Source organism: Vulpes lagopus, chromosome 1, assembly GCF_018345385.1.
Source record: "Vulpes lagopus strain Blue_001 chromosome 1, ASM1834538v1, whole genome shotgun sequence".
Classification (NCBI taxonomy): domain Eukaryota; kingdom Metazoa; phylum Chordata; class Mammalia; order Carnivora; family Canidae; genus Vulpes; species Vulpes lagopus.
The window spans coordinates 144,687,287-144,714,039 of NC_054824.1; the positions used below are offsets into that span (position 1 = coordinate 144,687,287).

Consider the following 26,753-nt stretch of genomic DNA (forward strand, 5'->3'; position numbering starts at 1 on the left):
CATTTCAGCGAGAAAGCACCAACATCCCAACACGACTGTACAGAACAGCACCAGGAGACAGGGAGTGGGCTTCGAGGGGTCTTTATTAAGTGATGCTTTAGTCTCAGTTTCTGCCACGGACTGGGCATGGGGGTCACCCCACCCCGCCCCAGGTTGTCCCAGACTGTCTTAGAGGAAGGAGGCAGGAAGCTCACTCTCCTCCAAGAATAGCCTGGGAAGCCAGGCTAGTGCTGAGGAAGGGGGCAGCAAGCCAGGAACCCCGGCCCCCTGGCTAAGCTCCTGGCCGGCCCTAGGGTAAGGGGCTGAGGCTTCCTGGCCAGAGCCCCCCAAAGCGCCTGTGCCGGCCACTCTGCCCACTGCCCTGAGCTATTCATGATCTCGGCTTGTTCCCCTTGCCACTTGCCCAAGCTTGCCCCGTGCTCAGCCCCACAGGGACAGCAGACCCCTGATGGGGCAGCTCTCAGGGGCTCTCCTTTTTGCTGCCCACCTCAATGCAGGCCTCCCCCAGGGAGGGGGCTGCTGGCCTCACACTGTACCCCCTTCTCTTCCAGGTACCATGGCCGTGGGGCTGTGGGTACAGGAACCCTGGCTGGCACGTGGGCCAGATGGCCACTGATGGCTGGGCTCACTGAGCTGGACAGATGGAGACTGGAGACAGAAAGCACAAGTGGGGCAGCAGGAGGGGTCACGCCCTGGCCCCACTCCCAGGCCCTCTCCTTCCAGAGTCCCCAAGGCTCCAGAGCTGCCCACCTGCATGGAGAGGACAACGGGAGGTCCTCGAAGGGAAGGGACTGCAGAGGACCACCCAGACGTCTTCTGGTACCCAGTTCTTTCCCTAGCGCCCACCGCCGTGTCTTGGGAGGAAGAGGGGCCCTTCTGTCCCTTCCCCTCAGAGGTCCACACACTGCTCCAATGAGACAGACTCCCATGCCAGCCACCTGCCCATGGGGACAGCAGCAGTGGGGGTGGGGGCACTGAGGCAGGAGGGCGGGCGGGAGGCCCACATGCCTCTCCTGCTCCAAGCACTTCCCTCACTCTCCTGATGTCATCTTCGCAACAGGGGGACCCGCCCTCCCAGGGGTTTAGGGGCCTTCCCTGCAGCTCCTGGGGCCCTCCCTGCGGCCTGCGTGCAGCTGGGCTTCCTTCCTGCGTGCGTGCTTCTGTGTGTGGTGGGGTGACTACAGGTGGTGGTCCTGGCTGCCAGGGAGGGCAGGAGAGATCTGGATGCAGCCCCACTGCAGGGCCTGGGGGGGTCCATCTCAACCAATCTCCTTCCACTGCTTGTAGAAGTCCAGAACATTCTTGATGTCCACACTGGCATGCGTAGCGGCCTGCAGGGCTGCCTGTGGAAGGGGGAGGGGGGGCTGTTGGGGGAGGGCCTGACTTCCTAAACTCTGGGACCCATTCTGGGGCTGGGGAAGGGATGGTGGAAGAAGGAAAAGCAACTATATGGGGTGGTCTAAGGAGGGAGGCTGCTTTGGCACCTCTCCCTGGTTCATCCCCGTCCCCCACTGCCTGGACTTACCTGCATGGGGCCTGAGAGCGCACTGGGGTTGTCCAGTGGAAAGCCTGTGATGATGGTCACCATGCCGCTTGGGTCCTCCTCGCCTGCCCCCTGGGCCAAAGTCAACTGTTTGCAGCTGTCCAGGATCTTATAGAGCGTCCTGGAAGGGAAGAGGAGGTAGGCCAACCCCCAGCATTAAGCACACCGTGGACACCAGGAGCCCCAGGGCACAGGGGAAGCTGGGGACAGGGAGGGGACCAGGAGATAGAGCAGGAGAAACCAGGCAGCCAGGGGCAGTAGTTCTGGAAGCTGGTACTGGAGGATGTGTCCTGCAGGGGACTGGGCAAAGGTACTTGGAGTGAGGACACCAAGCCCAAGCATCTCAGGGCCACAGGGGTTCTAGGGCTGCGGTCACTTCTCACTCCCTCTTCAGGGACATGTGCAGGAGGCCCCCGGTGGGCTAAGTGAGGCCCCAGGCTGGTCTGCTCTCTGCTGCAGCACTCCCTGGCCTGGGGAGTGCCTGCAGAGGAGCAAGGTAGGCAGCCTCTCTGAGGTTCTGGGAGCATGGGGCTCAAGTTTTACCAGGCATCTGCATCCTGCCTCTTCAGCTTATGCCGCTCAAAGCTCTTTCCTACTTCTTTCTGGCAGCGAATGTACCTGCAGAGGAGGAGGAGGCAGCAGAGTACAGGTGGGGGTTGGGGGTTGAGGAGGGCAGCACCTTACACAAAGCACCTGTGGCCCAGGGGAGGGGGCCCCCGTCTTATGGGCAGGGTAGGGGCACCTCTCCCATCACAGCTCTCTTTGGAGCCATTTCAAAGGAGCTTCCTGGCCAGTGAGCCCAGCTCGCTTTTCCTCCTGATAACATCGTTCCTTTGGTTCCTCCAGGGGGAGGAGCTGGGGAGGGAGGAGTAGCAGATGCTTTTCAAGTCAGGGCTTCTGGAGACAAGGTCCGAACAAGCAGGCTTTGTGCAGCTTCCTGGCCAGCAGAGCAGATGCAGTGGGGGAGCAGGGGAAGGTGCCAGCTTCTCCCTCTTCTGCACCCACTGCCTGGTGCTCTTCCAGCCCCAACGCCCAGAAGGGAGGGCCTGTGCTGGCCTGAGCACCTACATGCTGCCACCTGCCAATCCCCAATGGCTGCAATGGGAGGAGAGCTGGCCTGGTGAAGGCACTCTCACCCTAGTATATTTGATCACTGGGCAGACCCAAACACAGGAAAATCTCCCACAAAGGAGCCCAGAGCTGGGGGATCTGCTCCCATCTCCCCGGTGATGCTGATCTGTCCAGAGTCAAAGAGACAGCTGGGCAATGCTCCCTCACAGGGCTCAGGCCCTCTAACGACTCTCCATCCATACCTGAGACCCTGGCCCATGATCAAGGCTCTGGACCTCCCCCTCCAGGCAGTACGCAGGGAGTGCAAGCCTGTGTCTGACCCACAGGGACCAAAGAACAAATAAGCATCTGTTGTCTAGGAGCGTGACACAGGGCTCAGGAGAGGCCCAGCCAGGCCCACACTCACCTGTTTCCTTTCTTAAACTCTGCCTCCAGGTATCGGATCCCATCCCGGGCCCCTGGGTGTTCCTTCTTCAGCAAATCCAGGCCATCAATCACTGGCAGACAAGGTGGGGGTGGGGAAGGACAAAAGAGGTGAGCTCCCGCTCCTGTGGCCTGAGGCTCCACAGGAAGCGGCTGAGCTCTATCTAGTACACACTGCAGGATCCTGCGGGGCTCCCCGTGCTCTTCCAGAGTATGACTGCCTGTGAACAACGTACCTGGCAATTTACCACGTGTGTTCACTTAGGTTTTCCTCTCCTGTTTCCTCCCATCTTGTGAGCTTAAACAGAGACTGTCACATGCATTGCACAGAGGAGGTGACTGAGCTTCACAAAGGTGGCAGCAACCAAGGCCACTGTGTGTAAACTGCCCCCCCCACCCCTACCTAGGGCCTCTTGATCTCAAGCCTGGAGTCTCTTAGCCATACCCTTTCCCCCTACCTCTGCAGTAAGCCTACCTGTCCTTGGGATGATGACAATGAAGCGGCCGCTGGTGGCCAGCTGGCGGATGACCGGGAGGTGGTGGCAGAGGGCCTGGGTGTCCGGGACGAGGTAGGGAGACATTGCTGACTGGGCCTTGGGCTGCTGCAGGCTCCCTTCCAGCTGAGAGACCTCGAGCTGGGGACAGAGGGCAGAGTGGGCCCTGCAGCCGGGTGGGAAGCATGGAACCCAAGGGGGCTCTTGTGGGGCATCTCCTGCTGCCAAGGGGGACAGGGTGCTCCTTGTGCCAAGGGTCTTGGAGCAAAGGGAGATGAAAGAAGAGACAGCATTGAGGGCAGAAAGGGGCCCTCAAGGCTCAGATCGGAAATGAGCAGGAGAAGGTGGTCTGGGAGGTGATCTGGTTAAAACAAAGGTCGCCGTGGAGGGGTGAAATGGAACAGAGCTTGGCGGGGGGGATGGGGCAGGGGAGGCAGAACAGACAGCAGGGAGCGGCTGGATGGGATGGTGGGCCTATGGGGTCTGGCCAATGCCCCGATCATGAACAGGAGCAGCTGGGCCCCAACCCACCTACCTGAAGTCGCAGCTGGGCCATGTCTCTCATCAGCCTGTTCCGACGGGCCTCTTCCTGAGCCTAGGAGGCGAAACACGTGCTAAACTTAGGACCAGGAGCTAGGGCTGTACTCCCCTGCCCACTGATCAAGAGCTTGTTAACAGAGCATCATCCAGCAGGAATTCCCAAGGTCTGAAACAAGAAGCCTTCACAGGAAGTCAGCTCTCTTGCTCCTAAGTGAAGGACAGGGAGGCTCTAGGGGGAAAAACCACTCCTCTGGCGGAGATCGACTTCTGGGACCCACACACCCAAGCTTTGGCCAGCCCAGGTGCCCACGTGAGGGAGCAGCCAGCTGTGCATGGTCCCCACAAAGGGCGGCGCCTGGCTACATATCAGGCTTCCATCTCTGCCCCTCTGCTCTATCTGACCCACTTGCCCTACAGGGCTGCTGTCCTCACACACCCCACCTTCTATCACCATCCACTTGCCAACTTCCTCCAAATCAGCATCTCCAGCCCATACAGCCCCCTCTGTTCAAAACGTGCTGCCCCCCTTCTGGTGATCCCTGACTCAGGAAACCAGCTAATGTCTGCCCAGGGAGGAGGCTGAGCTGGCTGTGACTGTTCCCTCTCAGCTCCCAAAGTTACTGCTTCCCAGTCCTGCCAATTGCATCGCAACTGCATCGCTCACATACTTCTGCTCCCCTTTGTCTCTGTTGCCCCCCCCACCCACCGCCCGTCTCAGCTGCTTCCTCCCATCCACGATGACAACTTCCTCTTCCCTGGTCCCTGCCTCTATCCCAAGCCACTTTTCCTGCCTGCAACCAAAGCCATCTTGGAAATACCATCTGGTGTCCATCGTGGCCCTGACTAAAAGTCCTCTGATGGTTTTTTGCTGTCTTCTGGATGACACCCCAATTCCCTAACATGGTCTAAAGATGATAAGAATGGAGACCTAAAGACCAGGGTGAGGGGAACACTGAAGGTTCTTTGATGAGCAAAGTGACATCCTCAGAGCAGTGCTTTACAACATTCACCTCAAATGTATAATCTCATCCTAACCGTGAACACACGGGGCTAAGACATGTCTGGACAAAGCCAGGTTGAGCAACACCCTACAAATTAACTGCCCAGATACTCCTCAGAAGTGTCAAGGTCATGAAAGGAAAAGACTGAGGAACTATCACAGACCAAAGAGACACACAACCCAACACAATGTGGGAGCCTGGGAAAGAAAAGAGACATTAATGAGTGCCTTGATGGCTCAGTAGGTGAAGTCTTGGGGCACCTAGGTGGCTTAGGGGTTGAGTGTCTGTCTGCCTTTGTTTCAGGCTGTGATCCTGGGGTCCCAGGATCAAGCCTCACCTCAGGTTCCTTCCTCAGCGGGGAATCTGGTTCTCCCTCTCCCCCCATCCCCTACTCATTATCTCTAATAAAGAAATAAAGTCTTTTTAAAAAATTAAAAAAATGTTAGTGGAAAATCTAGTGACATTTGAATAAAGTCCGTGGTTAACAGTACTGCAGCTTTCCTATTGTCTTCATTGTAACAATTACTACAGCTGTGCAAGATCCACCTATGCCCCTGCAGAGTCCTGCAGGACAGAACAGCCCTGTCCAAAATGCCTAGAATGTCCCCTTGGAGAAACATGGGTGCAGGAAGGAGAGTGAGGCACATGAGCAGAACCTGAGGCCATTTCTTCACAGGCCCCGTTGGGAGACTGGCAGGGACAGGGAGCACTCTCACTGCAGAAATCAAGTCCAGGGAATGGCCTTTTAGTCTGGAATCAGAATTGTGAAGCCCCTCTGCCAGGGGGAGTAGGCATCCCTCTGGATCCAGGAAGAGAGAGAACCACACCAACCTCAGGCTCTGCATCACTGGTCTACCAGCTCAGAGACATGGGCCTCTGTGTTCCTCACAAGAAACCCAAGGGACCACAGGCAAGACAGGTCCCTCCCCAGGGCAGAAGCATCCTGGAGCAGGAGCAGTGGCCCCCGGCAGCCACCGGGCCTGTAGACCAACTGTGCCCCACAGCAGCTTAGAAGAGCTAGCCTGCCCAATCCCACAGCCCATTCCTCTTCGGTGGCTCTGTGCCCCTGTCTAGTGCAGGAGAGGGCAAGCACCCACTTCCCAGAGCTGTGCCCAAGGGTGAATAAGCTGTCATGGGCAAACCAGGTTTGGCATAGAGAGCTCTCGATACATGATGGCAGATGTCACTATGATGACAGCCATGCTGCTCCTAAGGGCTAAGCCCTTAGGATGGACATCTGCCTCTTGGCAGAATAAGGGCAGAATAGGGGCATCGGCAGGCGATGTCACCTTGGTGTCCAGTACCATGTGATGGGGGCTTTCAGGTCTCCCATATCCCCTGGAAGAGTCTTAGAGTTTCAAACTAAAGGAAATACCTGCAAAAACTAACATTTTTAAAAGCTGTGTAATTTCCCCACGATTATCTTTGTAATTAGTGTTTTCCTCCACAAAACAACAAAAACCTTAATACGAAAGATTTGTTTTTTAACAAAATGCACTTGCTTTTAAGACTGCAAAGAAGGGCGTTTCTGGGGGAGCCTGTGCCCTTCCCACCCAAGCGAGATGTCTGCAAGAAGAGGGTGCTCAGAAAGGTGGGAAGGCCCGTGTCTGCTGGGAGGAGACTGGCTTCGGAAGCCCTGAGGCTTGCTGAGACAGTGTGGGCTGAGCTTCGGCGCCACACACCACCCGCCAAAATGTAGTGTCACCCAGCCCAATGCAGACAGCACACCCCGGGCCAGACAGGCCCCACCGCAGAATCTGGGCTACCTTGTTCGCTGCCTATGGTACAGATGGGTCTGGCATAGTGCACTCTCTCAGTGTTTTGGGAGTGGATGTTGGGGAAGAGGGAACTCAAACACTTCCTACTCTTTGGGGCTCCTGGAGGTAGGAGGGGTCCTGCATGACACGCATGTAATACCCTGATCCTGCCACTCACTCTACCCTCAGTCTCCATCCCTAAAGAGGAAGGGCCGGGTGCACCTACCAAGCACGCCAGGTGCCCGAGATGCGCTGTCACTCTATGGTCACAACCACCCTGTGAAGCCAACTCTGCCAGTGCCACATAACTAGTACGGAAACAGGCTTGGCAAGGTCAAGTAACCTGCTGAGCTAAGACAAGCAGGGGACAGAGATGGCCCTCAAGCCAGGCAGTCTGGACACAGGCCTGGTGCCATGCTGCCTCTACTCAAAGCACCGCTCAAGGCCCCACTCACCATGTTCTTCCATCAAGGGCCCTGGGTGTGGCAGTGAGCCCAGGGGGCAGGAGCGGAGCAGGGAGTGGGGGGCAAGACGACTCACCATGCGGAACTGCGCCTGGGCCTGCTGCAGCACACCCTCCTGCTCAGACTGGGCGATGCTGACAAAGATGCCAGCCTCTGCGCTGAACTGCAGGATGCTGCCCTGCAGGTGGGCGATGAAGTGGCCAAAGCTGCGGATGCAGCAGATGCGCACGACTGACTGTGAGGGGACACAGGAGCCAGTCAGACCCACCCTGCCCACCGCACCGCACCTGGCCCACGCGCACCGCTGCCTCAGCAGCAGGGGCTCTTTGGAAAGGCCTTTGGTCTGTGAGGTGGAAGGGGGTGTTGAGACCCAGAGCCTCAGGTGGCCAGGAAAGGAGATTGCAGGCAGGACTGGCGAACCACCAGGGCTGGGCACTAATGCCACCTCCCTCAGTCTCACGTGTAAAAACAAGGGAACTGAAATAGATCAACATTTCCAATCTATTCTTTTGGTTGGCAGAACAATTCTTCCCCACCAAACAAAAATCTTCTCTAGAACCCTAAAACATGAAACAAGCTAAATCCAAGGTCCTCTGGCTGGAGAGGAGCACACAAGAGACCTGTGTGCACGCTGGCGACGGTGCTGGGAGGCCTGTGTGCTTGGCTTGCCCTGCCGTCCCCAGACAGCCTGCGCGCTGATGCAGACACAAAGGGGACTTACCTAGGGGGTAGCACTTTCCCTTCCAGCTCTCTCTCTGACAGCTTCCTGTCCAGCTCACACCATGCTGAGCAGAGTGGGAAACAGCATGATAACAGCTCCCCATATCACCCCCTGCAGAAGGTGGACATTATGGAGGAAGGCCTATCCTACAACAAGGTGCCTACAGATGAGCATCCTGTGAGGAGGAGAGCAAAGGGCAACAGCCCCGGAGGGAAGCCCTCCAGCCCAGCCTTGGGACACACTGCCTGTCTGGTGCCTGTCTTCCACCTGCTTTGCTGTTGGGCCAGCCTAATGATGGAGCCTGTGGCATCAGAAATACCATCCTCACCTCCTCTAAGGCGTTAAGCAGGGGCCGGTCTGTGTCAAAGTTGAAGCGTCTATGGGCAGCCCGGAGGGGAGGCAGGTTACGAAGGGCCGTGTCCTCTGGGAGCAGCAGACTGGAGGGCAGGTCAGGCAGTTCACAACCTTCAAGTAGGTCCTGGACCTCGGGACACAGGGCCAGGCCTGGGGAGAAGACAGGTGAGACCACCTGTCCTGTGGGAGCCCCCAGAGACAGAGCCCTTTCCTTTGGAGAACAGGGAGCTGAACACACAGGGAGGGCCATCCCACACGGCTCAAGAAGGACACCAGGAGAGCTCTGGAGAAGGACATGCACACCTCTCAGGTATGGCCAGAGGTGGGGAAAGGTGGGCACGTTCAGCTGTAGGTGGCAGGAGGGGTGAGCTCTGGAGGCCGAGGTGGATGCTCAGTGCCTGAGGCTGGCTCCCAGGCTCCCCTCACCTCACTTCTGCCCGCCCCACTGCCCTCCCCAGGGAGCACACTCCCTGGCCAGCCAGGCCACCTGCCCACAGTGGGGCAGTGTTGGAGGAAACCAGAGACACAGAAACCACAATGCTGCTGTGTGTCAGGGTAGCTGGGCAGTGAGTCCCATTAACCTCCTTCCCCCTAGGCTGGGTTATAGAGGAGGGGGATGGGCTTCATGGGGCCACTGAGGGAGAGGGGAAGCAGGGGCAGTGCTGCAGACTCACTCACCAGACTCTTGGAGCTCACCAGCAGCTGGCAACAGGTTCAGCAACACAGACAGGCGATTCCACAGACTTTGAGAGCTCTGTGGAGAGGGGACGCCTTCAGTATGGCGGGGAACAAGTAAAACATGACACCTGAGGGGTGGGGGATGTCTATGGCCACAGGCCTAGAGGAATCAGAGAGAAAAACTAACAAAAGAGGCAAAGGGGGTGCTCACAGGAGACCTGGAAAAATGGGAGCCGATCCCCTGAGGCATGAAGGGGGCTCATAGGCCCAGCTGCACTGTGTCACCAGCAGCAGGATAATGGGAGAAGCTATGAGGCCAAAGGAAGGACACTCTGAATCTTGAGAGTAGGAAAAACTAGAGCGCTGGAGACAGCTTCCCCCCACCATTCAGCATACAAGTACCCATCCTGGGACATCTGTGTGGGGCTGCGACCCCACTTCCTCTGACTAAGGATAGTGAGTTACCAGCTGCTGGCACACATCACACACTCAAGGGTGTCCCTGGCCTTAACCCCAACTCTCATCTGAGAAAGAGGGTGACCAGAGGGGAGGGGTCTTCACAGCATAGCTCTGTGCTCCTGGGATGAAGCGACACCGAATAAAAACTGAAGAGCCCTCAAGACAGACTGAACCAGGGGAAGAGAAGCCCCCACCCCCACCAGCCTCTGTAGCGCCAGCCTGACACCGCATCCTCCATTGCTCTCCTGCCCCAACACCTCAGCCTTGTCTGGAGATCAAGCTGCCCTGGACTCTGTCTCCCTGGTGCCAGTGCCCCCTCCTCCTTCTGGACTCTGGGATCAGGATGGAGGCTGGCCCTCACACATACGCCTTCATCAGTCCCACTCCTCATGTTAGGCATTATGCCTGGTGTGCAGGACACAAAGTGGAATAAGTAGCTCTGGCTTTCCTGGTCCACAGAATGTGTACCCCAGGCCAGGCCACAGGCTCCTGGAGTGCAGAGATCACATCTAATCCTTTCCCTGTAAAAAGCATAAGGGCCCACCCAAAGCAGGTGCCTGACGGTAACTTGTCGGGATGGAGCCACCTGGTGGGCCTCCCAGCACCCCCAAGGCTGTGTCCCCCAACACCCAGAGCCGCACCTGTGCACACACAACGATGAGGTCAGGGTTGGCCCGCAGCCAGTCCAGGAAGACCTTCACGGCAGGAAGCAGGCCTTCGGCTGCCAGGACTTGCAGCTTCTCCTGGACACTGCGCTCATTCCGACAGGAGTGCCCACTAGATTCACTGCCCTCCGACTCGGAGCCCTCCTCGGAGGCTGGGAGTGGGAGACAGAGCTGGGATGAACAGCAGGCACGTGGCATTGGGCTTCGGCCCCAAGCTGGAGGGCACAATCGCCCTGCCTGCACTCTGGAGCAGAGTTCTGAGGTGAAAGATGAGGAACTCATTAAATACCCCTGCCTAATCTTTCTACGCCAGTTAACCGGTTGCTTTCAAGCCAAGAGACTGGTGCCTTTTAAAATAAAATTCTTGGGGATCCCTGGGTGGCTCAGTGGTTTGGCACCTGCCTTCGGCCCAACGCGTGATCATGGAGTCCTGGGATCGAGTCCCACATCAGGCTCCCTGCACGGAGCCTGCTTCTCCCTCTGCCGGTGTCTCTGCCTCTCCCTCTCTCTCATGAATAAATAAATAAATTCTTTAAAAAAATAATAATAAAATAAAATACAATTCTTTCTGGGGTGCCTGGGTAGCTCAATCAGCTGAGCATCCAACTCTTGATCTCAACTCAGGTCTTGATCTCAGGGTCATGAGTTCAAGCCCTGCGCTGGGCTCCATGCTGGGCATGGAGGCTACTAAAAAATAAAAAAATAAAACAATATGGTTCTTTCTGATTCAAGCTAACTTGTGAGGGTGGCCTACAGCTAATCTCAACCGGTGTTTATAAAGGCCCTACTCTGTGCTAGAAGGCAGGGCAGACAATCAGAAGGGAGCTGCTGGGGAGGGAGAAAAAGCATACAGAAATAAAAAAACCATCCCTGGGATGTCTGGGTGGCTTACTCTGTTAAGTGTCTGACTCTTGGTTTTGGCTCAGGTCATGATCTCAAGGTAGTGAGATCAAACCCCATGTTGAGCTCCATGCTCAGCAAGGAGAGGGCTTGGGATTCTCTCTCCCTCTCCCTCCCTCTCTGCTCCTCCCTCAACTCCTGCACACTCCCTCTCTCTCTCTCAAATAAATACATTAAACCTAAAAAACGAAACAAAAAAAAAAAAAGACAACCTCAACTCCTAGCTCTTCAACCTAGCAGGTCAAATAGGGAGCCACTCTACCTCTGCACACTGGCTTCCTGGCTTCTTTTATCCCATCAGTGCTTCTTTTGTCCCACCCAGTACAGGCACGGTGTTAGGTACTGAGGATCCAAGGAAAGACCAAAAACAAGACTATCCTGCCCCCCACGGGCTCACACAGACAAGCCAATAGACAACTTCCCCTGAATGGGAAAGGCCTCGAAGCTGTGGAGGGGGCAGAGGCTACAAGAGCCCCCCAAAAAGAAATCTAACCTTGGAAAAATCCCAGACCACGTGATTTTAAAGAGAAAACCAAAGGACAAGAAGAACTAGCCACGCGACAGGCTGGTGGCAAGGGGCATTTAGAAAAGGGATGAGAACTCTTCCTCCACAAGACTGCCGTGAAAGTTCAACAATACCCGGAAACAGTCCAGCCCAGCGCTCAGCAGAGAACAGGCTTGGCCGCTGTTAACCTGTGCAGGAAAGATCCTCAAGAGAGAGGTCCCGCTTTTGCCCATCTGTCCTAGTGGGTGCCAGTCCCTTTAGTGTCCCAGAGCCCTGGTGAGATAAGGGACAGTGGCAGTGGTTGTCTTGAGACAGAAGCCCCATGCCTTCGGGGCAGGGTAGGATGTGAAAAGGGGAAGACCACGGGCAGGAATGGGGAAACCCAGACCACATGGAAAGCAGTGAGGGTGGACATGGAAGCACTTGAAGAGACAGGAAAGCCACCTCTCGGGTGATGGCAGGGAACCACGGACTAGAGTGGGACGAAGAGAAGCCCAGATACCTGGTTCCGAAGGCTTGTCTGCATCTCCATTGACACATGACCTGCGGTTGGCTACAGTGTGGGGCTCAGTGGAAGGCTGGAGGAGCAGATTGCTGAAGGTGGGCGCCAGTCGGAAGCAGCGCTTGGTCTGGAACATCTGCGTGGACATGGCCTGTAGATTGCTGGCAATGCTCGCCTCACTGGGGCCCAGTGGGCCATTGAGAGACTCGGGAGCCTCTGACCTGGGCCGAGGGGGCTCCAGGGCCGGGGACCGAGTACCCTCCTCATCCTCAATGTCTTCCAGGTCTGACCGGGACTCTTGGCTGTTCATTTCTGAGTCTGTCTCAGCATCAAAAGCTGTTCCCCCACCTTCGAGACTCTTGTCAGAGCCACTGTCTGAGCCCTCACTAGCCCTGGCTGAATCATGGCTCGAGTCTGATTCAAAGCCTTCACTCAGGTCACTGTCATCTCCAGCTTTGGGTGGGTGGCGGCGGCGGCGGAGGCAGGAGAGGCGAGAGAACTTCCGGCTCTTTCTGACCTCAGTCGCTTGAGGTGCTGAAGGGGGCTCAGGGCCTGGTGCCTCCTCCTTCTCCAAGGGCTCATCTGTGCAAAGAGAACAGTCAGGTGGGACCTAGGGACAACCTGGAGCCCAGAAACTGGAAGCTGCTCTTCAACACCACCCCAGCCACACCTGTACTCCCCTTCCTCAAACACCAGGCCCCAGGCTGACCTTGCCACAGTCGCATCCCCCCATGCCTGCACCTGTGCCATCGCTCTGGAACGCCGGCACGGGATTCTCACCCTCCTCCAGCTCAGCCTGCAGCCGTATATTGACATGGTTGACGAGGTGGGAGAAGAGGGCCAGGGTAAAGGCAATGGCTGCACTGTACTGTTTGGACCCTAAAGCCAGGAAAGCCAGGTGTTAGGGTCCCAGGGCTCAGAGGAGCAGCAGGTGCCGTTAGCTCCAGCCCCATCTCACATGTTTTCCCCTCTTCAAGGATCCACCTACTTCTCAAAGCTTCTTCTAAGTAAAAAGACTTTTCAGGTCTCTGCACAGTTATCTTGTCATCTACAATGTGCCAGCTCACTCTGCATGTCCTCAGGTGAGCATACCCTCTTGTCCCATGCCATCCTCCCTGGTTCTGATGCCTCCACACAGGCTCTTCCTCACAGCTCCAGCACTCACACATCCAGCCCGGCCTCTCCCTCCCTCCTGACCTTGCACACATGCGCCTCTGCCATAGACGTCTGCAGCACTGCCTAACTGCCCCCAACAGCAAAATGTGAATTCTGTGTAGATCATCAGCTAACTATCCTGATGCCCCTGTCTGCCTGGGTTGTGGCCAACATGGATCTGCTGCAGGCGGGGGGGAGGCGCGGAGATATGTTGTTGCCTTTGTTCATTCATCAGGAGCCCAGCAGTGACACAGATGGTGTAAGCACTTTTTGTGGGAGGAAGTTCACAAAGGAAGGGCTGCAGGAAGGGAAGTGAGGAACCCAGAATCCTGGGACAGGAAGCAGGGCACAGGGAGTTACCTGCTCTCTTCAAGCTATGCACACCCATGAGACAAATGATGATCATCTGAAAGATGAGGAGGTCTGGGAGGAAGGCATAGCCACTTTCATAGTCCTCTTCACCCTCACTGGCCAGGCTGAGGCTGGGTGAGGATGGCAGGTAGAAGAGGCAGAGATTGAAGTCCTCCAGGACTGACTGGCAGAGTGAGGTCAGCTCTGAGTCCACCGGGCTGCAGAAGGGCAGGAGTGACAAGGAGGTGAGTGATGCCACCTGCGGCAGGCACAAGGAGCCAGGGACACTTCAGAGAAAGCCACCCTGGACAGGGTTCACAGGATGCAGGGCAAGGGCCTGCCCTCTTCCACTTACCTGCTCCTGGGCTGCAGGAGGCTTTGAAGGTACATGAAGTTTACCAGCAACCTCTTGATGTCTTTACAGCTGGAAGGAGAGGAACCCAAGGTAAATGGCAAATAGCTCCAGAGTCCCTTGGGTCCTAGCGCCCCAGTTGCAGAGCCCTCTCAGCCCCATAGGCCCTACTCACCGCTTCTTGCTGGGAGAAAGTTTCCGAGTCTCACACTTCTTCAGCTGGTGGTACATTTTGGCTGCCTTGTCATACAGCCGCTTGAGATTCCCATAGGCCCCCTCGAAGGACACTTCCGACTGGATGCTGAAAGAAACACAGCAGTAAGCTACAGAGCAGGGATGGCGCTCTGCTGGAGCTTTAGGGAATAATGCTTCTAGCAAATGTATGCTGCCCCAGCTTTGCTTCCATGTACAGACTCAGAGTGAAGGCCATCTTTCCTGATAAAACACACAGACACAACTTCCAGATAAACACAGGAAAAACTGGGGATCCTTGGGTGGCTCAGCGGTTTGGCACCTGCCTTTGGCCCAGGGAGCAATCCTGGAGTCCCGGGATTGAGTCCCATGTCAGGCTCCCGGCATGGAGCCTGCTTCTCCCTCCTTCCGTGTCTCTGCCTCTCTATCATAAATAAATAAACACATAAATAAAAATATAAATCTTTAAAAAAAAACAACAGGAAAAATGATGCCTTTGCTTCCTTAGTACCTATGGTTCGATAATTGCTCTTACTCTGTTACGCACTTAAGTTAGGCACCACCCCTGAAATACACTAGGCTATCTTTGTCCTAAAGCAGTTAACAAGTAGCATTTAACAAGGGGACCACATATGAGGTTATTTACACACAATTTCAGTCACCCACATGACACTCCCTTGAATACCGTGTGTGCAGAGAGCCTCACTGAGTGCCAGGCACTGCACCCTGAGACTATCCTCACATTCAGACGAGGAAGAGGAGCTTGGAAGAGCAGGAATCCTGCACAGGCCCCACAGCTAATGCACGCTAGAGCAGGGTCCAAGCCAGCCTGCCTCGCTGCAGCCTATGATGTCAACAGTGTATATTGTACTGTTTTTAATGTCTTTTCTGGAAAAAACTCTTTTCATTACAAAACGCAAAATACATTAGAAAAAAAAAACACGTTTATAGTGACTAATAGATAGCTAGAAATTCTTTGACGCTCCTTCCATTCAGAAGTGGGTTCTATGTCTCCTCTTATATCAGGGACCATGGGGAAAGGACTATATGCAGTGCAACTGCTCTGACCAACAGAATATTGTAGAAGGGGCTCTGCCAATCTCTAGGCCCAGGCCTTAAGAGACTGGCAGATTCTATTTACAAATCTCTTAGGTCATTATCCACTGTCGGGAGCACTGAGCCACCATGTAAGCAATCCATGTCTCTCAAGAAAAGGAGACCACGTGGAGTGGGAGGGGGTCCAAATGAGCCTTGCTCCAGATATACCAACCCTCCAGGGCACTAGAACCAGTGATTGATTCTAGATATGGCCCCTGGGGGAACTGAACTACCCAAATGAGTCGTACTCAAATGCCTAACCAACGAACATGAGGAACATGAGATGTGAATGCTTTAGCACAGCGGGGCAGGACCTCAGCAGGTACCTCCAAACCTGAATATGCTGAGCCCTCTTTGGAAGTGACCTAAATCATGGTCATGAGTGTGATGAGGGACCAAGGACCAGTAAGGGGGGATTCCCTGGAAGGCATGAGAGGAATGGAGAAGAGGCAACGGAAGCCTGTGAATCTGGTAACCATATTGAAGAATGGAAACGGCAGCATCAGGGGCCAGTCTGTACCAATGCAGGGGACAGACACCGCAAGAGCAAAACACTGTGCCGATTCAAGGGAAAAGGTTTACTGGACCAGGTGAACCACAGATCACGGCACATGGAATTACAAGGCAGAATCTTACTTTACACTTTAGCATGTGACCACTAAAGTTATGAAGACCAGTTTACTCCCTCTACTTTTTGTTTTTCTTTTTTTAAGATTTATTTATTTATTCATGAGAGAGACAGACTGAGAGAGAGGCAGAAACACAGGCAGAGAGAGAAGCAGGCTCCTTGCAGGGAGCCCGATGCAGGACTCGAACCTGGATCCCGGGATTACGACCTGAGCCAAAGGCAGGCGCCCAACCGCTGAGCCACACAGGCGTCCCCACTCCCTCTGCTTTGAAGCCTAATTCACAGCATTGTCTTCTGCAAATGTCTAGCTTCTCGTGGAGCCATCCGCCTCTATGAGGTGGCAGCTGCTGGGGCCTAGGCAGCTCATTTCCAACTATAACCTAATCAGTGGTTCCCAGCCTGCCTAACAGGCACACGTGCACTTGGTGACCTAAGCCCAGTCAGCTTCAGCTGTCCTGAAACTGAGGTTTCTCATTCTGAGCAGAGTGTCAGCACCAGGGAAGCAGGGAGCCACCTTGCAGTTCAGCTGGTCCTCCCACACCATCACCATGGTCACCTTGAGACACTGAGACTCAACAGTTCTGCAGTTCTGGTTTAGCTGCTGCCTTGATAAGATTTTATCAACTCCATCACATTTATTTCCTTCTTCAAGATGGCAATCCTTTACTTTACATAAGACAACGGGCAGCCAGTTGGCGGCCAGAGTGCCTACCAATCCAGGTGGATCTTTAACAAGCAGCAGGGCTGTATCAGGGTGCCCCTGACAGGAGGGACCCCTCACTCTTGGCCTCCTTGTTTCAGCCTGGAGCCGAGGAAAGGGACAGGAAAGAAAAAACGAAGCAGGAGCCCCACGGACGCAAAAGCTGGCTGGGAAAAGAGCCGGAAGACACTCACCAGCGCAGGTAACAGTACATGGCTTCCACGTTGTAGTACTTGCTGCCTGCAAGGGTGCCCAGCTGGTTAAAGGGCATTCCTGGAGGGAGAGAGGTCATGCAGCGTGCAGCCACAGTACTAATCCAAAGCTGCCACGAGCAACCCCTGCTAAGCACTAGGACATTTGTGGGGAGAACAGCCAGGTCTGCAGCTAACGCTTGTGTTTCCAGCAATGAGCACTGTAACCCTATTTTCCCAGGAAACTGACTACAGACTCACTTCTTATCAGCGGATTCCACCCTGGCCTGCCAGGGAATTTAGCACCAATGGGTGCCATTCCTTCAATGGCAGCTGGGGCTCTTCTCTGACTGTCAGAATGCCATGGAGCCATCTCCTCTATCTCAGCAAGGCTTCTCAGCCCTGAGCTCTCCTGCTAGGAGCTAAGCTAACCCCCAACTCTCCCTGTGATGGTGCCTCATCTGTTCTCCCACTCTGCCTCCTGTGCAGAGAACTGAAGGATAATTTCCTCTTTCTACAGAGACCCCAGGGACAGGGGAGCTGCCTTCTCTTCTTTCCCCTCTGCCTCCCTCCTTCTTACGTCAAGACTCTGCATTTGTTTTGAGCGTGTGTTCCAAAGGGGTACGCACAACCACGGGACTGAGCATGGGGAGGATCCAGGGAAGCCAGTGCAGTCTGCTTGCCCTCTTAACGTTGTCTTCCTCCTGGAAAAAGCTGCTGTGTAGGGAGTCCCGAGCAGGGGTGCCACTTACCGATCTGGGGAGCTACAGACAGGGCTTGGTAGTAAAATCTCTCAGCTAGCAGCTCAGTGTCTACGCCAGCTAATTCATTCTGATATCGTGCTGCAGGAGAGAGGAGAGAGGAAGCTTGATGATGTCGTGTTTCAGAAAAGCCTCCCCTCATCTGGGAGTCCACCATGTGAAGTTGTAGCAAGAGTCTGGGAAGATACCTAAGCTAGGAGGTACACTGCTTGGGCCTCTGGCACAATCTTAACTCTGAATGACTATGGGAAAATTGTTCTACTCTCTCTTCCTTGCTGGGAGCTTCAACATGTGAAGAATATTTAGTGTTTTGAAATAGGCTCCTACTTATCTCTTCCTAATGCAGGGGATCTGCAGCAAACTACTTGGGAAGACCTCTGGTATTGGGTTCTAGAATACAGCTGCTCGGCTCTGAAGTGAAGACATTACTGAGAACACCTGGTCAGTCTCACATGAAGCAGCTGGCTGTCTCTGTGCACACTGCTCAAGAGGGCACCGCAGGGGGCAGGGAGGGAAGGTGCCTCAGAAGACAGAAGGTGAGGCATCCACCAGCCTCAAAAGGATCAGGACCAGATGTGCAAGGGCCAGCAGGCAAAAGAGGACTCCTCTATTCTGAGGAACGTTTGTCAGGCAGGAAGTCCTCCATGAGACCTAACTGCAAGTCCTCTAGAAGTCCATAAACAGAAAAGCAAATCCCAAAGGAGGAGAAAATCTTCGAAGTAAAATCTCCCTAATCCATTCTTGACACCAAGTTATCACCCAGACTTTCTCAAAGTTCATTTTCCTTCTTCCGTAGTCACTGGTCTTTCCTGGCTCATGGAGGAACAGTAAGGAGGGGACATCATTTGAGTGAGAGGAAAAGCTACAGAGGCCAAACTACTTCCTGCTCTCTCATCACATACCAGGTGGTACCAACAAGTGAAGCAGCTTACTGCTTGTCCTGGAGCCCAAACCAGAAAATGAAAGGTTCTGATCCTTACACAAATCCCCCAGGTACATGAGACATCGGTGGCAGGCCATCTGTGCCCAGTCCATCTCCTTCCCTGACGCAGACACTGGCTTCTTGCATCCTGAGAAAAATAGACAGAGAGACTCAGAAGCCCATTCCCCAGCCCCCTACCAATGGGGAAACACCTTTCCTAGGTGGAGAAAGGAGATCAGGAATCCACGGCTCATCCTGAAACACTGTGTTATGGGGCAGAAAAAAAACACGCATCCAGGACACAAGTAGAGACAGAGGCTCACAGGTAACAGTCATTCACAGGAGAGAAAGGCACTGGAGGGGATGGGTGAAGGCGACTTAAAAGTGTGAATATGACTCCTATGGGTCATCATAGGAAGGCTTCTAGAAAGGAGGAAGAGGAGCTCAAGTGTCAGGACAGCCTTGGGTGCCTTACGTAGAAGCTCCCCACAGAATGGTGAAATGTTTGGGTAGAGAGGGGAAACCTAGGATAGAATAGATAGATAGGAAGAATAGACTATGAATGAAGAGGCCAAGGTAGGTGCTCCTGGCTTCCACCTGGGAGAGGAGGCCTGCAGAGAAGGCTGCCTATGAGAATCCACCCATGAAGAAGACAGGTGAGCATGCCATGCCTGCTGAGGACCAGTGTGGCCAGAGACCAATGTGCTGAGCTCTCAGCTCTCCCTTCAACCAAGCAGCTTTGTAACCTCAGTTAAGAGAGCCTGAGCTCTTTGGGAGACAGCTTCCCCACATGTCAGGTACTGGTCTAAGTGTTGTTCTGTGTCAACTTAACAGATCCTCACAGCAACCTCATAGGGAGTCACTCTGACTACTCCCACCTGACTGTTAAGGAGAATGTCATGCAGCAGGTAAGTAGCACAGCCAGGACTTAAAAGGCAGACTGGCTCCAGAGCACATCCTCTTGTCCACACCACCTCACATCCACTGAGCTGGCTATGCGATTCCCATCCTGAAAAGCCCCTCGTAGTGTTTTTTATAAGTATGTCTTAGTTGGCTGGATGAGAAAATACCAATGAGGAGAAAAATTGAGTTTGGGGAACTGATTCTTTGAAATAAGGGTTCTTCACTTTTTTTGGGGGGGTACGGACCTCTCTGGCCATATGTATAAAGTCTAGGAGGGCAGTCTTTGGTCACATTGTTGGGGTTTTTTTGTGTGTGTGTGTGTTTTTTAAGATTATTTACTTATTCATGAAAGACACAAAGAAACAGGCAAAAAAAAAAAAAGAAAGAAAAGAAACAGGCAAAGACATAGGCAGAGGGAGAAGCAGCTTCCATGCTGGGAGCCTGATGCAAGACTTGATCCCAGGATCCTGGGGACCTGAGCCAAAGGCAGACACTCAACCACTGAGCCACCCAGGTGCCCCTGAAATGTTGTTTGTAAACAAAGTTTTGTAAATGCACCAAATGCAGTGCTGTGCTTCTCACCAGAGAACGCCTTCTGGTGGCACAGATACAAGCTCGGTCCCAGAGGTCTGGCAAGGGTGAGGGCTCAGATGAGGGAAGGGAAGGAGCATGAGGGGCCAGGGGCTCAGACAAGGAGGGAAGGAGGTCAACCACAGCCACTGGCACCTCAGGCAGCCACATGGAGACCAAAGCTATTGTGAAGGAATGTCCATAATCCCCAAAGATTTCTAAAACTTTCAATACTTGCAAAATAAACCAGGAAACCATCTCTGAAATTAAAAGAAACAATACTGGGGACACCCGGCTAGTTCAGTCAGGGGAGTGGGCAGCTCCTGATCTTGGGGTCTTGAGTTGCAGCCCCATGTTGAGCACAGAAATTATGTAAATAGGGACGTCTGGGTGGCTCAGTGGTTGAGCATCTGCTTTCAGCTCAGGGCGTGATCCTGGAGACCCGGGATTGAGTCCCGCATCGGGCTCCCTGCATGGAGCCTGCTTCTCCCCCTGCCTGTGTTTCTGCCTCTCTCCCTCTCTCATGAATAAATAAAATCTTAAAAAAAAAAAAAGAAAAAAAGAAAAAAGAAATTATGTAAATAAAAACTTAAAAGAAGAAAAAACAGTGCTAACCAAATTTAACTACAAGAAAACAAACGCTATTGATACCATTCTCTAGTGCCAGATCTGCTCTAGATCATTCCATCCCTCCCTCCAACTCCTCCTCAATCTACAGTCCCAACCAACAGATACTGTTCTTTCCTTCAGATCTTCACCCTACCTCATGTGCTTGTCTGGATAAACCCAAAGTCTATGGACCTTCCAGAGGTCTTGCTAGAATCCTCTCTGTCTGGCTAGGTCACAAGCTATATGAACCTGGAAGAAGGTGGTCAGCCTCCTTGCTCCTCAAGCCCACTTGCTCCTCAAACCCATCTTTCAGATTTCACTGACCTATGAGGGGATCAGTAACATGGGTCCAGTCGATGCAGCACTGAAGCTCCAGCTGGTAGTGGGACTGGATGTAGAGCAGCAGATGCTGGTAGAAGCCAATCCCAGCAACCAGGTGCGTCCTGTAGGCACATTCCAAGGTGCTCCGGCTGTGGATGTGCTGGGCATTGGGAAAGGAGAGCGCCTACTAAGCAGTAAGCTCAGAGGACGGTTACCCCACCCTAACACGGTTCCTCTCACGAGGAACTGAACTTCTGTTCTTGGCTCTGGAACTCCATCCACATCTCCTCTCACTCACGAGTTATCCACACAGCCTTAGACCCACCTCTCTGACCTGTTCCTCCCTCCTTGCTTCTCCTTGGCTCCTCTAACTCCAACCATACCCTGGTCTACTTTCCTAGTTTCTTCCTTTCTTAGCTTCCCTCTTTAGATACATTTCTTCTCAAAATCAAGGACCTCAAAAAAAAAAATTTTTTTTTTCAAGGACCTCCCCTTACCTTCTTATTCGTCTTGATAAGCTGAATAACTTCGTAGTACACCTTTCTCCACAGCAGCTCCTCAGCCTTTCTCCCATAGTCTACTGGGTGCAGGAACATAAGCTTGACGCAGAGCTCACGCAGCCTGAGGTACAGGGGAACACCAAAGACTCACCAGCCTTGATGGGGCAAGGAGGCATCTGCCAATACCCCGACCGACAAATTCCTATACTTCCCAGGAGAATCCAGGGTCAGTCTGCATAACCTGGGACAAACAACAGTCCTGGAAAGCAGGGGGAGCCCCAAAGGACAAAGGCAGGAGCAGTAAAAGCTTCAATAATCTTTTTTCTCTATACACTTCTCTCCTTATTCCTGCCTTTTAATCCCACTTTTCTTTCCTGTCATTACGTGGCATGGCCAGCTCCCCTAACTCCAATGCCATTCACATGGCACCAGTCTGTTAGATGCAGAAGCTGCAGAGAGAGCAAGGGGTCCCCATTTCATCTCTTAGGAAAGCCAGAGTTCACAGCCCATTATTGTACCATGAGTACAGGAGGTAAGAGAGAATATGTGTCTATATGCGACAGGGTTTGAAGGGTAGAGAAACTGTGAAGATCTGTGGTTTAGTCTCCAGCTTACTTGTTCCTCAGGCTAATGTTCTCTGGTTTAAACACTTCTTGATAAGCGGTTTTGTTGCAAAGGATGAGGTCGAGTCGATGCACAGCCTCCACCACAGCCCTGGAGGGAAATACAAGCAAACAGCCCCTGAGTCATGCATATGTTTAGGCCGGGGCAGGGGGGGCAGTGGGGGAACAGGCACTGATCCCAGAGGAGAAGCTACAGAATTAGGGGCAGGGAACGGGAAGGCTACAGGCTGAGCCGCACAAGACAAGATGAACACAGTCTCCCTCCTGATGAAGGGCCCCCGACCCCAGGGGACATCTGATTGTCACTACTTGTGGCAGGGGTTTGAGGGGGTAAGGAGAATTGCTACTGGCATTTAGTGGGTGCTGCCAGACACCCCACAATACCCAGGACAGTCCACCACAATGAATAACCCGCCTCAGATGTCCACAGTGTCACGGCAGTGAAAGCTTATATATAAGCTAGACTCTCTTAATGGAAAGAGCCTCCACCTTGATGCCAGAAAATCCACGCTTTGGCCCCCTGGTGTGTCTAAGTCTGTAACTTTGGGCAAATTATCTATGCTCTCCAAGCCTCAGTTGCCCCGTCCCTAAAAATGGGGCAGGAAGGGCAGCTGCCTCAGAGGATAGAACAGAAGAACTTCCATGTGGCCCTGGCATATGGCAGCCTTCAACAAATAACAGTGACATGAATTAATTACTGCACAAGGGCTTATGGTCTCTGGCATAAAGGAAAGGCATTCCTAGCATAAAGTCTACTTCTGAATTAGTGGAGTATGGGGGAAATAGGGCGGGGGGTGGGGGGAGAGGCAGGGGTGGTCCTGAGTTGTGTACAGCGTAGTCACAAGGTCTTCCGGATTCTTTGATATGAGAGGCTCTGGGTCCTGGGCAAAATATCTCACTTCCTTATGTCCCAGTTTTCCCATCTACAAAATAGGAGTAATAGGGACGCCTGGGTGGCTCAGCGGTTGGGCGCCTGCCTTTGGCCCAGGGCCTGATCCCAGAGACCTGGGAACAAGTCCCGCACTGGGCTCCCTGCATGGAGCCTGCTTCTCCCTCTGCCTGTGTCTCTGCCTCTCTCTGTCTTTCATGAATAAATAAATAAAATCTTTAAAGAAAAAAAAATGGGAGTAATTATATCACCTATTTTGTGAGGATTAAATTAGCTAATACACAAAGCACTCATAAAGGTACCTGTACACACGGAATATTCAAGTATTAGTCTCCATCTTTCTTGTCATAAGGCTAAGGGGGAGACTCCAGACACTAAAGAGAAAAAGCCAAGGAAACTACAACGGATGGCTAAGAAGTGCCAGAGGTATGTGTCATCTCCAGAAGGTAAAATCCAGAGGAAGACAGCAGCTGTGAGAACAGTAAGCTTAGACATATCTCTGCACACAAAAGCAACCAAAAGAAGGTGGGGGAGGAGGAGGTGAGGAGTGATGATTCTCAAAACAATCTGATTGTTTAGAATACTGAGACATGGGGGGATCCCTGGGTGGTGCAGGGGTTCGGCGCCTGCCTTTGGCCCAGGGCGCAATCCTGGAGACCCGGGATCGAATCCCACATCGGGCTCCTGGTGCATGGAGCCTGCTTCTCCCTCTGCCTCTCTCTCTCTCTCTCTCTCTGACTCTCATAAATTAAAAAAAAAAAAAAAAAAAATTAGAATACTGAGACATGGGCTCCTGGGTCAGGGAAAGTGGGCCATGGCAGAGAAAGTGGGCCTGCGGTGGCTCAGATGGTATACTGGCAAAAGCTGCCTGGATGGGGCAAAGTGACCACCAGCACCCAGATGAGGGAGTAGGATGGTAATCCAGGCCTTCTCACAGGCAATGCTGAGAGCTTAGCATTTCTCCAGATGCCTTCTAGGCTGCCTTTCAGCCAGCCTGACCCTCAATGCCAGGGCCGTCTGACAGCCATCAGTGATTTTACTCTATGCCAGCTTAGTTCCCCAGGGCAGGGCTTTTTAACTTCTGTACCGTGGACAGATCTCAGAAGTGTGTGCATACATCTCTATGGACCAGTTCCAGAGCTCTCCTTAGTTCTGAATCCAAAAAAGGTTAAAAACCATTACTCTAGGAAGTTCTTTTTTCCCCCCCTAGGAAGTTCTAATTGCAAATTTTTTTTTTAAAGTAATCTTTACACCCAATGTGGGGCTTGAACTCATGACCCTGAGGGCAAGAGTTGCATGCTCTCCTGAGCCAGACAGGCACCCCAAAAAACGTGTTTTTTTAAACAGTTAATCGGCCTAATTAATTGGTGTTTGTGGCCCTTCTAGCACCCCTTCTACTGCTGCCTTTTCTTCTGAGGGGCTTAAAACATTTCAGAATCTCATTTCTGTAAACGGATTGTGGGAATTTCCCAAATTTAATGAAGTTATTAGTAACAGTTTCATAGTCTAAAAAACACATTTAGGGGATCCCTGGGTGGCTCAGCAGTTTGGCCTGCCTTCGGCCCAGGGCACGATCCTGGAGACCCGGGATCGAGTCCCGCATTGGGTTCCCTGCATGGAGCCTGCCTCTCTCTCTCTGTCTCTCATGAATGAATAAATAAAATCTTTAAAATAAATAAATAAATAAAAATAAAAACACATTTATCGGGCAGCTCTGGTGGTTCAGCAGTTTAGCGCCTGCCTTTGGCCTGGGGCCTGATCCTGGAGACCCAGGATTGAGTCCCACGTCGGGTTCCCTGCATGGAGCCTGCGTCTCCCTCTGCCTGTCTCTGCCCCCCTCTCTCTCTCTCATGAATAAATAAAGTCTTTAAAAATAAATAAATAAAAACAAATTTATCTTGGGCAGAGAAATCAGACCTTCCTTCCCCAGTTCCTTCCAACAATCACCACTGCTTTAATAAACAATAAAAATGGAGACCTGCTGTCTGCCCTACGTTTCTGCCTTGCTCAAAGCCAAGAACATACAGTCACAGGCAGAGGTACCCACATGCACACATGTAAGCCACACGTGCACACACATCACTTTAAGACCATCAGTCCCGTAAGGGTAGTGGGTTTAGAAAGAACTAGCCGTGAGAAGGATTAGAAGGACAACCAGGGCCATTATGAAAAGCTAGAGACAAGTACAAGACAGGGCCCACACTGACAGGCAGTCTTGACATTCGGCAGCGTGATGAGGCATACATGCCACTTACAGCTGACTTCTCAGGATCCCTGAGATGGCTTGGGGCAGCCTACAGTAGGTGCCCAGGGGCTGCTGGATTGGATCACTTTTCTATTTTTGGAAGAGCCTATACTCCCCTCTGCCTCTTATTTACAAGGGCCAAGCCGGCAGGATGCCTACTCCAGGGAGGAAAAGACAACATGCTCTTGACTCTTTCACTACCAAAATGGGGCACACTGCTCTGAGGGCTCTGTTCTACAGAGCCTGAGCTAAATGAAGAACTCAAAACCTACCAGTTACTGGAAAGCAGCAACCTCAGCTTGGTCTCATGCTTCACCCCCACTCTGCCCCAGTTCCAGAGCCCACCGTCCAGGAGCCCCGCATAAAAAATCCTCCAACCCCGGTGAGAGAGCGCACAGGGGCCTCAAGATGAGGGGTGAAGACAGGACCTGCAGGACAGTGAGTGGTGCTGCGGAAACCAGAAACCAGGAATGGAAGCTGCCTGCCAGGGAATGCAGTAGTCATGAGGCTGTGAGGAGGCAGGGCTCAAGAGCGGGAGTGTCCAGGTGCCCTGAAATAGGCGCCCATGACCTAGGGAACGCTCCGGGCTCAATGCCCTTCGTAGCCCTTCCAGGCCAACACGACTCGTCTTCAGCCTCTCTTTTCATTCAAATTCCCCACAACTGGAGCCAGAGAGACTTCAGAGCGTATCCAGCCGAAGCCTGACCCCTCCAGGATGCGGAGAGCGAGGCCCAAGGTCACATGGAGCGCTCGGCTCTCCGGGCTGTAATCCGGGGCGCTCCCCTCTGCGACCTGGAGGACTCGGAGCGCCTCTCCCTTCCAGGTTCTCCCTGCCGGCGACCGCATCCTCACCTCCGCGGCCTGCAGAGCTCGGGGCCCGCCTCAGGCTCCCGGCCAAGGCCCTCCTCCACGTGCGCCCCCCGCCGCCCGGCCGCCCTCCGCCCTCGGCCCCTGCCCGCCGCCGCGCGGACCCCGCTCGCCGCCCGGCCGCGCCCTCGCGCTCCTACCGCACCCCGTCCCCGCCCGCCGCGGGCCCGCCCCCGCGGCGCCCACTTCCCCCGGCGGCCGCACGCACGCCCCGGCCACTCACCGGTAAAGCCGCTTGGTATGGAGGACCTTCGCCTCGGGCTCGCTGCTCTCCCCTGGGGGGGGGCCTTGGCTCATGGTGCCCGGGTCCGGGGCGGCTCCCGGTCACAGGCCCCCGCCACCCGCCGCTACCGCCACCACTGTCGTGTCCGGCCAGAGCCAGAGCCGCAGCCGCTGCCGGCCCTGCTCGGCCGCCATCGCTGTGAGGCGGCTGCCTGCGGCAGCTCCTCCTCCGCCCGCCAAATCTCGCGATAGCAGCTGCCCCGCTGCGAGTCGGTGGCCTGAAGGTTACCAAATCTCGCGAAGCTCGTTTTCCCTCCGGGAAGTTGCCAGAACTAACTCTGGGCAACGCAGCCTCCTTCCGGTTTTTCCACGTCCTTGCGAAAAACTTTATTGACAAAGCTGCCGTGGGACGGACAGTGGGGCTGAATCTGTGCTGGGTGGCTGCCAGTGGGCCCAAAGCCCAGAGCGAGGCTTTTCCCTCTGTTCTGCAGTGGCCATTTGACCATCCTTCCGACCCTTCCCAGCCCCCCACTGGAGCCGCATCTCTTTCAGATGACTGCTGATTCCCCTTCTTCCT

At 53.8% G+C, this 26,753-nt stretch overlaps 1 protein-coding gene across 4 annotated transcripts; it reads right to left on the reverse strand.

The window, feature by feature from the left end:
* Positions 1 to 65: 65 nt before the first annotated feature.
* On the reverse strand, positions 66 to 26,426 carry SMG5 (SMG5 nonsense mediated mRNA decay factor). 4 transcript variants are annotated; one of them, XM_041745720.1, is made up of 22 exons: positions 26,178 to 26,426; positions 21,946 to 22,044; positions 21,328 to 21,451; positions 20,834 to 20,990; positions 18,486 to 18,575; positions 17,497 to 17,586; positions 16,748 to 16,793; positions 14,111 to 14,236; positions 13,939 to 14,007; positions 13,593 to 13,801; positions 12,819 to 12,956; positions 12,078 to 12,659; positions 10,147 to 10,427; positions 9,047 to 9,122; positions 8,343 to 8,518; positions 7,370 to 7,528; positions 4,067 to 4,126; positions 3,513 to 3,672; positions 3,021 to 3,111; positions 2,087 to 2,161; positions 1,526 to 1,664; positions 66 to 1,343 (listed from the first exon to the last, which is right to left on the reverse strand). In XM_041745720.1, exons 1-22 carry the CDS (start codon positions 26,249 to 26,251, stop codon positions 1,260 to 1,262), a joined length of 3,105 nt encoding a protein of 1,034 aa, XP_041601654.1. In that variant the 5' UTR covers positions 26,252 to 26,426; the 3' UTR covers positions 66 to 1,259. The 4 variants fall into 4 exon arrangements, with proteins under 4 accessions (XP_041601654.1, XP_041601658.1, XP_041601646.1 ...); XM_041745724.1 differs by having other exon boundaries at positions 10,147 to 10,322; positions 16,748 to 16,826; XM_041745712.1 differs by having other exon boundaries at positions 16,748 to 16,826.
* Positions 26,427 to 26,753: the final 327 nt, after the last annotated feature.